The 12,517-nt window shown below is 42.4% G+C and overlaps 1 protein-coding gene across 1 annotated transcript in view; it reads right to left on the bottom strand.

Annotated features, from left to right (window-relative positions):
* The window catches only part of DOCK9 (dedicator of cytokinesis 9), a 177,674-nt gene that overhangs the window by 83,073 nt on the left and 82,084 nt on the right, over positions 1–12,517 (bottom strand). Inside the window, exons 12-18 of the mRNA XM_084844704.1 lie at positions 11,990–12,193; positions 11,774–11,896; positions 10,252–10,334; positions 9,745–9,867; positions 826–905; positions 557–744; positions 351–416 (exon numbers count right to left, since the gene is read on the bottom strand). Of these exons, the coding sequence (XP_084700830.1) occupies positions 351–416; positions 557–744; positions 826–905; positions 9,745–9,867; positions 10,252–10,334; positions 11,774–11,896; positions 11,990–12,193 (867 nt within the window). The remainder of the gene's footprint in view (positions 1–350; positions 417–556; positions 745–825; positions 906–9,744; positions 9,868–10,251; positions 10,335–11,773; positions 11,897–11,989; positions 12,194–12,517) is intronic.

Here is a 12,517-nt window from a genome sequence, read left to right as displayed (position 1 = left end):
ATGACCCCATGGACCATAGCACGCCAGGCCTTCCTGTCCTGCGCTCTCTCCCGGAGCATGCTCAAGTCCATATTCATTGCATATATACTTCTATACTCTATATAAAATTTACTGGGAAAAAAACATGTCTGAACAACCAGTACTCCATATTTATTCAGTGAGGAAATGGTTAGAAGGAACATAGATTCAAAATTATCTATGAGAACAAGCCTTACTGTGAATTAATCTAAGGCTTGAAAAATAAAATTCAAGATCTTGACTGTGAACTTATACATTAACATGTTACTTGTAAATAGGCAGTGATTATTTGACTGAACTGCTTCTAATAGCCAGAGGGCAAATCAACACACCTTTAGAGGTACAGAATCTTCTTCATCTGAATCCTTGAATTCTACGCACACTGCAATATTTCTTGCCTAAGAAGGAGCAGAGAGATTTGGTTTTGGTTTTTTTAAGCTTTAGGTAAATAATAAAAACTCTCAGGAAGACGACCTGATTCAATTCAGATTCCATTTGGTGTTGAATCTGAATGTAATTATTGGGCACATTAGCTTACCTTTGCAAATGACTTCTGACTGTCATATTTCAAGTGCTTTGGATAAACATAAAGGTGATTGTTGTAGATGGTGAAAGGCTGAGTATGTTTTGGTATACAGGGAACAAACTCCTCTACTTCAAACGTTACTACTGTCTTGGTACTGTTTTCAAACTGTTTCATGGGAATGTATGATGAGTTAACAAAATCTGAAAATATATTAAAAACCAATAAAAAAATTGAAGAGAAAAAGCTTTCCAGCTATTTAACAGTATTTTTTCAATACTTACTTGGAATGTCTGGAGAAACATTATCAATTGTTATGTCTAGGTTTCCTAAAATAACTGGTAACTTGGCCATCTTTTCAGGTCTATAAAAAAAGGAAAAAAAGGAAAAGGAACAGGTAGAGGTGGATAATATAGTTAAAACACAAATAAGAAAGGAACACCAAAACAGTCTTAGAAAAGATAAAGACTCATATTGCACAACCCTCTTCACTGCCAAGTTAACACTACAATCAATAAGTTGTATCCAAAGTTGTGCAAACTCAAAGCTTCACACAATCAATCTTTCCCTTTGCCTTCTCTCACAGCCTCTGTACCCCCAAAAGGCTTTTCAAGAGGCATGGGAGACTACCAAACAGGTAACGGAATGTTGTACTGCTTTCACAAAGTTCCCAATTTGGGGTGATTCTCCCTTCTCCCTGCACTTGCCTAAGACATAACTCACAATGTCTGGTAGGTCCCGCTAATGCTTTGGAGAAGCTTTTAAAAGGGTGCAGGGTGGGAAAAGGGGCTGCCTTATGCTCACATATATTCATTCAGCCTTTTCATTGAAAGTGCAGCAAGAACAATTAAGCAACTTCTCTTGGCCATTTGTTTCATACAGAATTGTCTGTAGAAATCTTTCAGCCTTTCATCCACACAAAAAGAAGCTGGTCTGCATAAGGCTCTTATATCTTCAGACAGCAGAAAATGCTTCTGTTCATAATCAGTTTTATTTTCATTTTACTGGTAATCAAAACATATGGATGGTATCTAATGTTACAGAAAAATTCCTTTGTTGTAGAGAACCAGTGAGTGAGTCCATAGGTTTTCAATTCCCCATCCTTCTATAATACCCATTTAACTAAAAACTTAACACATCTTATCAACTACATTTTACATACTTTGACATTCTTGCAGATTCTTAATGTGTGAGTCACGTAATATATGTCTAAAATAAAGTTACTATCTTTAGGCAGTATCTAACTGTGTCATTCTGCTGGTGCAAATGACATTGCACTAGTGGAAAAGACTGTTTGTCACTAACCTGTAAAAGGGACTTCTTTATGCATGTAAAACAGTACATCAGGTAGGTCTTATGCGCCACTTGTGGCCAAAGGCAAAATCACTGCTCCAATTAAGTCTTTCAACTGTCTTTCCTGCCTTTGGAACTCAGTTTCTGATGACAAGGCTCAGGAAGTACTAGGATCAGTGAGAACAGCGAAACGCAAACAAGAAAAGCAGGACATCTCACACTCTCTGCAGACAAGGCTTGGAAAGAAACCAAGTGTGACAAAACTAGGAAAACGAATCCCCACCAGCAGAAACAGCCATAAAAGAATCTGAGTGTATGGTGTGGCCCTGATGTACTGTATTACTTGCACAAAGAAATCCCTTTTATGGGTATGTGACCAACGGTCTTTTCTCTTGTGCATGTAAACAGTGCATCAGGTAAGACATACCAAAGCTTGACCCATGTAGGGCGGGATTCAACAAAGTAGTAGCTGCTTAATGACTGGGAAGGATGTGTTGCAAGACATGCCTTTCAAAGGCTGCCTCAGGAGTGGCATATAAGTCAATTTTGTAATGTTTAACAAGGGTGGTAGGATTTGCCCATGTAGCTGCCCTACAAATCTCATGCAGCAGAGCACTGAGGGGAAAAAGCTGCCAATGTCATGGCTGCTCTTGTAGAATGGGCAAAAACTTTGGTAGGTGGAGACAACTTCAGGCAGGAATAGGCTAGGGAAATACATGCCTTTAGCCATCTACTCAGAGTGGCATTAGAAACCTTCCATCCCAAGGAGACAGGATAGAATGACACAAACAGGGAATCTGACTCCCAAAAAGTTTTGGTTCTGCTGATATAGACCTTCAGGGCCCTCTTGACTGCCATGCCTTTTCTGAAGGGTTGTGAGGAGGCATCAGGGATCACTGTACAGCCCCTAAGGTACTCCTGGTTGCCTAGCAGCAGTAGCCAACCACAATTAGGGTGGGCTAAACAGAAGAAAAGGGAATTATGGCAGGGGCTCTTTAAATGGGTCCAGGACTCTGAGGGAGTAGGAAGAGGTGGGGTAGAAGCACAGGACAAAAGCCTGAAGGCTAGAAGCTCAGAAAAGGAGGAAAAAAGGAGATGGAGGAAAGAGGCTCAGGAATTGTGGCTGAACAGAGCCACTAGAAGTAACAAAGACTGGAAGGTAAAGAAGGGGAGAAGGGCAAAGGGAGAAGAGCAGCTGGGCTTCCTTGAAGGCCAAGGACCTACAGCCGAGGAGCATCTGCTAACAAACCCAAAAGAGACCTACCTGTTCCGTCAGCACATTCCTACAGGCACTGGTGGATGAGAAAAGACTGGCTTAACTCCCCCAGCAAGCTCAGGAACAGGTCCTCCTGACTCTGCAACTACTCATCCACCTCAAGCAGCAGTGTGTAAGCAGTCCCACAGATTCTACTGCTCTGGGGTTATGCACTCTAACCCAGAGCTACCTGCACTGTAGACCTTCAGCCTGCTCCAGCAGATACTTACCAGTATTGCCCTGAGAGCATCCATCCCTAGTCCTGCAACTACTTACTCCATGCTGTGACCTGGCTTCCCAGACCTTGCAGATACTTGCTGTTATTGATCCAGAGACTCCGTGCTGTATAGAACTACTTACTACAGGTATCCTACAGCTACTGATTTGACTGATCCTGTGCTGTAACAGGAATTAATAAAGTCTATAATTTCCACATTTTTGTGGTCCCCATAGTTATTTGGAGATGGAAAGAGGGCAGAGGGACCTGTTCCCCTTGCCAGAGGGGGCACATGTTGTGAACAGGAGGAGGACAGGGGAAGGTCAAAAAGTGGGAAGAATGAGCTCTTGTTGACAATGAAAAGGAGACAGAACTTTAGAACAGAAAAAAGGGGTTAGTATGGAGCACCACTCTATCCTTATAAACACATAGGTGTTTATCCACACAGAGAGCATTAAGTTCGGAGATCCTTCTGGCTGATGTTACGGCCACCAAGAATAAAACCTTGAAAGAGAGCAGTTGGAGAGATACTGATTTTAGGGGCTTGGTGGCTTCTGAAGTGCTGAAAGTACTTTATGGAGATCCCAGGAAGGGAAACGGTGTTGAACTGGAGCTTTTTTGAAAAAGCTCCATGTAGGAACTGTTTAAGAAAAGGATGAGACCCCCATGGACCTATCTGGTTGTGTTTTTGTTTTTGTTTTTTTACAAAAGAGTAGATAGTGTGGAAGCCTGATGCCTGAACGTATTAGGCTTGAGACCCATAGCCAAACTGACTTGCAGAAATGAAAAACGGTCTGAGATTCTGGCTTTCAGAGCTGAAATCCTTTTCCTAGTACACCAAGTAGAGTATATCTTCCATGTACTCTGGTAAGTTCTGCAGGTAGATGGTCTCCTAGAGGCCAATATAGTTTGAATTACTGCGGGGGAGAGGCCTGCTTTGGCAAAACGTTTCTTTCAATCTCCAGACATGTAACTGAAGCCACTCAGGGTTTGGGTGAAGGAGATGGCCTTGAGATAAGAAGTCATCCTGCAGAGGGAGGGGCCAAGGAGGAGGCACTCCCAGATTGATCAGGATGGGAAAGTAGGGTCTCTGTGGCCAAAAGAGAGCCACTAGAATGAGTCTTACCTTTTCTACCTTCACCTTCCACAGAACCCTAGAGAGAGAAGGAGTGGGGAAAAAGTATAGAGAACCCTGGTCAACCATGAAGAAGACAGGGCGTCTGTTATCTCTGCTGCTGTAGATGCATAACGGGAGAAGAACCTGCTGACGTGGTGATTGGCTTCTGACGCAAACAGGTCCACCTGGACTCTTCTGAAACAGGAGACTATCTCTTCAAAACTTCTGGGTGAGGCATCCATTCTCCTTGGTTTAACCGCCCTGCTTAACCAGTCAGCTTGAATATTCTCTTCCTTGCTTAGGTATTCCACAGAGAGGGATTCTAGGTGATGTTCTACCCAGAGGAGGAGGAAGTCCGCCTCTGCCTAGAGGTCTGGAGACCTGTTTTCCTCCCTCCACACAAAGCAATGTGTGCTTGGCTGTGGTGTTGTCTGTCTGGACAAGGACTGATCTGAGAGGAAGTACTTGTGCAGTGTTGAACTGCTAGCCTGGCTGCCTGGAGTTCTAGTAGGTTGATAGGAAGCTGCGACTCCCCCAAGGATGAGGTTCCTTGAACCATCCTCCCCTTGCACAGAGTTCCCCAACCAGAAAAGGTGGTGTCTGATGTAATCACTGTTTTGGGGGGATCTTGGTGCAGGACCCCTCTCTCCAGAACAGGATGGAGGAGCCACCAGTGGAAGAAAGCTTGAATAGCCCTGGACAGATGAATGTTGAAGTGATATTTTGAAACTATGTCATTTTGGAAAGGAAGCAGGGCCCATTGCAAGGGGCGAGAATGAAGTCTTGCCCAAGGAGTTACCTGGAATGTTGATACCATGAGGCCCAGAACCTTTGCTAGAAGCATGAGGTCAGCTGACTTCTTGAAACAAATCAATCTCACTGCAGCTTGAATTTTGGAGATCCTCTCTGGAGAGAGAGCCATGATCCCTATTTGCATGTCTATTAAGGCCTCCAAGTGGAGTACTCTGTGAGAGGGGAGCAGATGACTCTTTTGACTGTTGATCAGAAAACCAAAGTCCTTGAGGCACACCAGGGTGACTTGCAGGTCATCCATTACCTGATGCCAAGAGGCTGAATGGATGAGAAGTACATTGAGGTAAGGGTAAATTGAGAGCCCATGCGAAGATGTGCCACCAAAGTGACCATGATCTTTGTAAATACCCTGGGGTCTGAAGCTAGGCCAAAAGGCATGGCTCTGTATTGAAAATAGGCAAAATGGAGATAGCGCCGATGCTTAAGGAAGATAGGAACATGGAGATAGGCTTCTCTGAGGTCCAATGAAGTCATGAAGTCTCCTAGATGAAGAGATTCTTTGATGGACAGAAGAGTCTCCATCTGTAACCTGCAGTAACGGATGAAGTGGTTGAGAAACTTCAGATTCAAGACAGCTCTGATGGACCCATCTTTCTTGGAGATTTTAAAGAAGTGAGAATAGATCCCTATTCCCCTCTCTTCTAGAGGCACTGGTTCCACCACCACGATTATCTAGTAGATGCTGCTCGGGCTGTTGATGGGGAAAAAATAGTGAGGAAGTTGAGATGTCAGCTCCAGATGTAGACCCAAGCAAAGAGTCTCCAGGACCCAAAGTTCAAGGTGATAGCCAGCCATTTGTTGGTGTTCCCGGCAAGTCGACCACCCAACGAAAGGGTGGAGTCAGAATTGGTGCTTGTATCCTCTTGACATGGGGGATGAGCCATATGAGCCATATCTAGTGGAGATGTTCTGTTGGCCTTTATTTCCTCCTTGGGAACAAGCCCAGGTGGGATGGGTGTACCGAACACCTCTCCCTCACCCAGAGGTTTTGGAGAAACGAAATAGATGGCTGGTTTGGTAAGGGTGAAAAGGCCTCCTAAAGAAAAGCCTTTCTTCCTTCTTTCTTGCTGTGGGCTTAGCCTTCTTCTTATCTTTTGATTTGACTTTGTTGTTGTTTATTCCGTCAGTCGTTTCCGACTCTTCATGACTTCATGGACCAGCCCACGCCAGAGCCTTCTGTCGGCCATCACCACCCCCAGCTCCCCCAAGGTCGAGTCCGTCACCTCCAGAATATCATCCATTTGATTTGACTAGGGTGTCCTTTAAAGCTTCATCCCCTGAAGAGCTTGCCCCCAATGAAAGGCTCTGACGCTAGGCTGGACTTTGAAGGAGGATCCGCTTCCCAATGGCAAAGCCAAAGGAGACTCCTAGCAAACACATCAACTGCTAGGGATCTAGCAGAGAACTGAGCTGCATCCAAAGAGGCATCAGCAATAAAAGCTACCACTCTAGAGACCTTGAGAAGGGTCTTACATAATCTGGGTGGATCTTCAAGTGTCCCATCCACCACATCTTCCAACCACAAGAAGGAAACTCTGGCAAAAACTGACACTGAAGCTGCCCCCCGAACAGACAGGGATGCTGCTTCATGGGCCTTCTTCAAACCAGTATCCAGCTTGTGCTCAACTGTTTCCTTGAGCTGCACATACATATCTTTTGGGTGAAGAGCACGATTCACCAGAGCTGCCTTGGGCGCATCTATAAGCGGGGCTTTGATTTGAGCCGTAGTAGGCTGCTCTAAAAGATAATATTTGTTAGCAATAGCGGTGGATTTCTTGTGCTGCAAAGGAGAATCCAACTCACTTTTGGGATAACAGCAGGTAACTTCACCACTTTGGTCTTGGGCTGAGAATCAGGACAGGCAGCTGCCACCCTAGAAGTAGAGAGTTGAGGAGATTCCTCTGCAGGAATTAAATCTAAGGCTGCCATAGATTTACACAGCAGGGGAAGATAATGGGAGTCCTGAAATAGGCAATAGGAATCAGGCTCCTCGAGGCTGGATTCACCACTCCGCTCCTTTTCATCCAGGACAATTAAGTCTGCATCATTCTCATCTGTGTTAGGAGAGTCCAGATTTGGGTTGGTTTGATGTTTTCTTTTTAACCTCGCCCTAGGCACATCATGAGGATCTGGAGATATATGAACCCTGTCTCAAGTGGAGCTGCAGGAACCTGTGGAGGCTGCTGTGATATTAGGAGAGAGTCAGCAGGCTGTGCAGCATTTCTAGATGTAGCAGACATAGAAAGGGTTAAAGGCTGAGAATGAACCAAGGCATCCTTAGCCAGGTCAGCTAATAAAGCCTCCTTCAAGCGCTGCAGCAGACAAGGTAGAATTTCCAGAGAAACTGAACCTCCCATATTGCTGCCTAACTGTAGGGGATTTACAGGGTTTTGGCAGGGAAAAACAGTGGGCCTGGAGGATGATGCCCCTGTTCCCACAGAGTAGTCTGTGAACCCCTGGAACTCCTCCAAGGAAGATTGTGTCAAAAACAGACTGCCCTAATTCCCTGCCAAGTCTGCCTCTCCATCATCAGAGAGATCTTCATCTGCCCTGAGGCTCCTTCTGGCCAACCGCCTGGGAGACGATGTAGCAAAAGCTGGGCTCCTGCATAAGGCCAGGCTGCCCCCTCCTTGTCCTCCTCTTCCTCCTCCTCCTCCCAAACTCCCAACATCCAGACCAGCCAGGGCTGTGTTGTTGCAGGCATTTGATCTTGCTCTGAGCCCTGCTGAGAAAAAATGTCCCAAAGATGGAGAAAAGGGAGCTTCTAATGCGAATCCACAACCACTTCAGTGAGGCAAAATTGCAAAACTGAGGTTTGAAGGCAGGAAAGACAGTTAAAGGACTTAATTGGAGCAGCGATTTTGCCTTTGATCACTAGGTGGTGCTTAAGATCCACTTGATGTACTGTTTATATGCACAAGAGAAACTAGATTCCAAACAATGCAGAAGAGGAGAATCCAGCTGAAGTTATGTTTCCACAAGCAGTAGTGCAACTACTTGTACAACTGATTTTCTGCAATACAACTTACTGCTGCCCCCCCCCCCAAACCATGCTGTTTCAGAGGGTCCCTCAACTATCAGCAGTTGACTTTCAGTGGGGCTGCAGAAGAAAGGGGAAAGCAGAACATCATTGTTCTGTTTATTAAACAGAAATTAGGATCCAGGGCATTATCTGTGAGTTACAAATTAATGCAAATTAAATTCAGGAGGAGATACCACTTATTTTCTTTGAACGTGTCTTATCCACTTTAGACAAAAAATGTTATTTCCTAGTTGCATGAAATTTGTTTTAAATGACATCTTTATATTAATACAGTAGTGAATGTAAGGTATATAGAGAGAGTTTAAAAATCGTAGTTCAGTATTCCATGTCAGCCATTTTTGGAAGTCCTATAGCACATTTTGGAATATGCTCAAAAAATCCTGTGCTTGGGGTTTTAATAATAATGGTTAATTATTCCAGGGACTTGGAATTGTTTTAAACAAGTGCTTTAAATTAAGTATCAAGCCTAACCACTTGTAAAAACATGTCAAAGGATAGCCTCTCCCATAGTTCCAATGTTGCAATGAATTATAAATGTAATAATTATTGCACATTTCATATACAAAAGCCAGTTTTGTTGTTTAAATAGAACTGTAGGTTTTGTTTCTATGGTTTGTCTCAAGTTAATTCTGTTTGCCTTTGACTCTCCTATAAAGTCACTAAGATCAAGCACAGGGCCTGAAAAAAAGGCTATGACAATGACCTGGTTCGCACGATACAACAGCCCATCATGGCTTAAAATACCCATTCAGGTTGTTGCATTGTGCTGGGTGCTCACAGGTATCATCTTTGCATGGAGCCCACAGGCACCTGCTTTGCCATGGCTTGTCATGTCGTGCAAACCCAGGCAGCAGGGGTTGTTTGAGGGTTAGACAACCCTCAAATAACACATGGTTTATTTTAGGGTTATTTGAGGATTGTCTAACCCCCAAAGAACCCCTACTGCCTAGGTTTGCATGACACAACAAGCCATGGCAAGGCGGGTGCCTGTGGGAGTCCTGTATAACACAAGAGCACCCATGGCTGAATTAAGCTATGGTGGGCTATCAAGTCGTGCGAACCAGGGCGGTGTCTTCACATCAATCAGGTTATAAAAATGAACAGTCTCTAAGTTGCTGCTTACTTTTATAAGCTACAAATCTGTATGTCTCTGAAATACAAGGAAGTTGCATCTTCAGAAAAATCACATTTTAAATATATGGTACTCTTTCAGCAAAGACCTTTTAATATTAGCAGCAATTATAATAAAGTAGGTTCCATTTATACGTTACCTTTGGCCCCCATGCTGCTCTAAGTAACATCTATAAAAATCACTTCTATGGTTAAGTACCACATTAGTGACATTTGTTCCTTACTACTAAGATAAGCCATGTAATTTTATCTAACTACATGAGAACAGAAATAATTTACTTACTGCCATGTTAATACATTTGATGTCTGTGAAGCAAAATAACAAAACACTCACTTTCTGAAATCAGCTAACAATTTAAGCATGTCTTCATTTGAAAGCTTGTTACTGTCTTGTTTGTAAAGTGCTGAAAATCGTGCATTTTTGTCCAGTGTTCCAGATGTATCCTTAAACAGTGTCCTGAAACATAAATTCTTACTTAAGAACCTCAGTACATAAGTGTCACAGTGGAAACATAAAAATAAAAGGTTGCCTTCCTGAAGCCAGTCCAGCAAACTTTAACCCACTGAAGTATCCATAACTGGCTGCATGAAAGCCAGTCAAAATTTGTTGCCTAAAAATACATATTATCACCTACACAGTATATTTGCCTAAAATGGTATCTCTTCTTTTTTAAATTCTTTGACCGGGATGTAATAAAGTGAGAATGAATGTAGCTCTGTTCCTATTACCTGCAAAGAATTCTGTCACAAATATTATTGAGCTGATACAAAAAAAAAAAAAGAAGTCACACTTAAATAAATCCACTTTGAAGAATGGGTTAAAAAGAGCCTCATCCATTACCTAGCAGCCCATGCAAATGGCATTCTGTACTGCCCTAGCCGCTGGCATGCCTGCTTCGCATTTTTCAGAACCTTCTGGGCAGCCTATAAATGACCAGAAAAATAACTCAGTCATAAGTACAAATTTCTGTCTATAAAACTACATTAAATTTTGATTCAGGCCTAGTACAAAGCAAGATACATACACATATATACATGTCCCCTGCAATCACTGCTCTCACCATTTAACTAGGTTTTCTTATTTCTCCACTTCCTCTTAATTGATTTAACTGATTAACAAAAGCATGAAGGTGTGCAATTCTCATCTAGGAGCAGTGGTGTTGGCACCAGAAGTATCAGACAAGATCAGCCCTGTTGCCTAGAACTTACCTAAAGAGGTCAGTCACAGTTTCTCTGCTTTTAATATAATTAAGCATTTCATTTTAAAGACAGATCTTGACAAGTAAAGCAGTGTTTGAGTGGCCTCACATTTCTCATACATCTATTTTGCATCATACTTGGACCGCTTTGGAAAAGGGGTGCATTCAGGTGGGGTTCCTTGTTCAAACTCAGAATAAGAACATAAGAAAAGCCTTGTTGGATTAGACAAAAGGCATATCTAGTCCAGCATTCTGTTTGCACAGTGGTCAACCAGGTGCCCATGGGAAGCCCACAGGCAGGACATGAGTGCAACAGTATTCTCCTGCTAGCACTTCTCAGCAACTGGCAAACAGAGGCATACTGCCTTTAATACTGGAGGATATATATAGTCATCATGACTAGTTGCCATTGATAGACTTATCCTCCATGAATTTGTCTAAACCTGTTTCAAAGTTGGCAGCGAATTTGTGGTAGCAAATTCCACAGTTTAACTATGAACTGTGTGAAGTACTTCCTTTTATCTGTTTCCCTGAACATACACATCAGCTTTCGTTCTGATGCCTCAGGATCAATTCAGACATCAGGAAACTGATCCTCCAAACCACATTTGAAAAGCTCTGGAATATGGAACTGGCTCCTCCTCACTCATGCACAGAATTCCTCTTCTACTCCCTGGTTTTCTCTAATTATAATTTGCAGTTATGTCTGATTATGGGTGGTATGAAGTGGGTTTCCAAACTACAGTTTGGAGGCAAGATGTTAACCATTGTTTGCCAGTTCTGATGTGATGGCATATTATGTTTAGCAAAAGCCAGGAAGTGTACAAGAGGGGAAAAGAGAGGGAACCGGCAAGCCACCACTATTGTCTAAACCATGTTGGAGAAAAACAGGTCTGAACTGAGTCTTAATGTTCAAGGGAGATACCACATTGCATTATACATTTTCTTCCCTATGTTTGAAAACTGGTACAGGAGTTGAACTGATATCTGAACCTGAAAAGGTGATTTATGCCTTGAATATATGTACTACATTTCATCTTGACATTCTAGCACTCAATGGAGTTATCGCACTATAAGCAAACCGACAAACTTACAAACTGCATGCCGAGAGTCAAGTTGAACCCAAAATTTCATTTCACACAGTCAACAAACGTAAGACTATACCTTAGAGGAATCAGAACTTTTCATATATGGCTCAGCACAGTGGGTAATGCTCCCTTGAAGGACTTTTTCTATCCTGGCCACTAGAAATATATCAGGATGTGGACACGTTACTGAGAATATTCCCTAAAAACAAATGGTTTGGTTTATTGATGCTGAAATAAAAACACGGGTCTATATTCTGTAATGAAAATGAAACAGTGAATTCTTTACCCGTACCTGTTTGGGATACTGTAACATAATCTCTGGAATAATATCTTGAATCCGATGTAAGCAATCATTGCTGCCATTCAGCAACTGCTGTGTTGCATTAGCTAACATATGCCTCACTGTGTTATGATTCAAATCCACATGAAAGTCTGATGAAATCTTCCGGTTATGTTTAATGTCAAACAGTGACAACGAGATGAAAAATGGCTCTACCTGGACATAAAAAAAGAAGAAAAATGGCCATCATGATGGCAAGTACAATTATACTTGAAATACTGGATACTGTGATGAACTGCATATAGAATGAGCAGTTGTTAATACTATACATTGGCTTTTACTTTGTGAATACATGTTAAAATGATATGTTAGAACTTCTATGAATCAGGAGTGCTATGTTAACCCAAGCACTTCATACCAGTTAAACATATATTTCAAGATTTTATGCCCTTTTACTCAATAAAAAAATGACATGTTAGAACATAAGACACAATCCAGGTATATTATGTAATTAACAATTAACCTATACCTATCAACTAA

The sequence above is a fragment of the Heloderma suspectum genome, chromosome 3 (assembly GCF_057233095.1).
Source record: "Heloderma suspectum isolate Gila_16-S chromosome 3, 16-S_ref, whole genome shotgun sequence".
In the NCBI taxonomy this organism is placed as follows: Eukaryota; Metazoa; Chordata; class Lepidosauria; order Squamata; family Helodermatidae; genus Heloderma; species Heloderma suspectum.
Note: the sequence above shows the minus strand (reverse complement) of the source record. Positions and strands in the feature narration are given on the sequence as shown.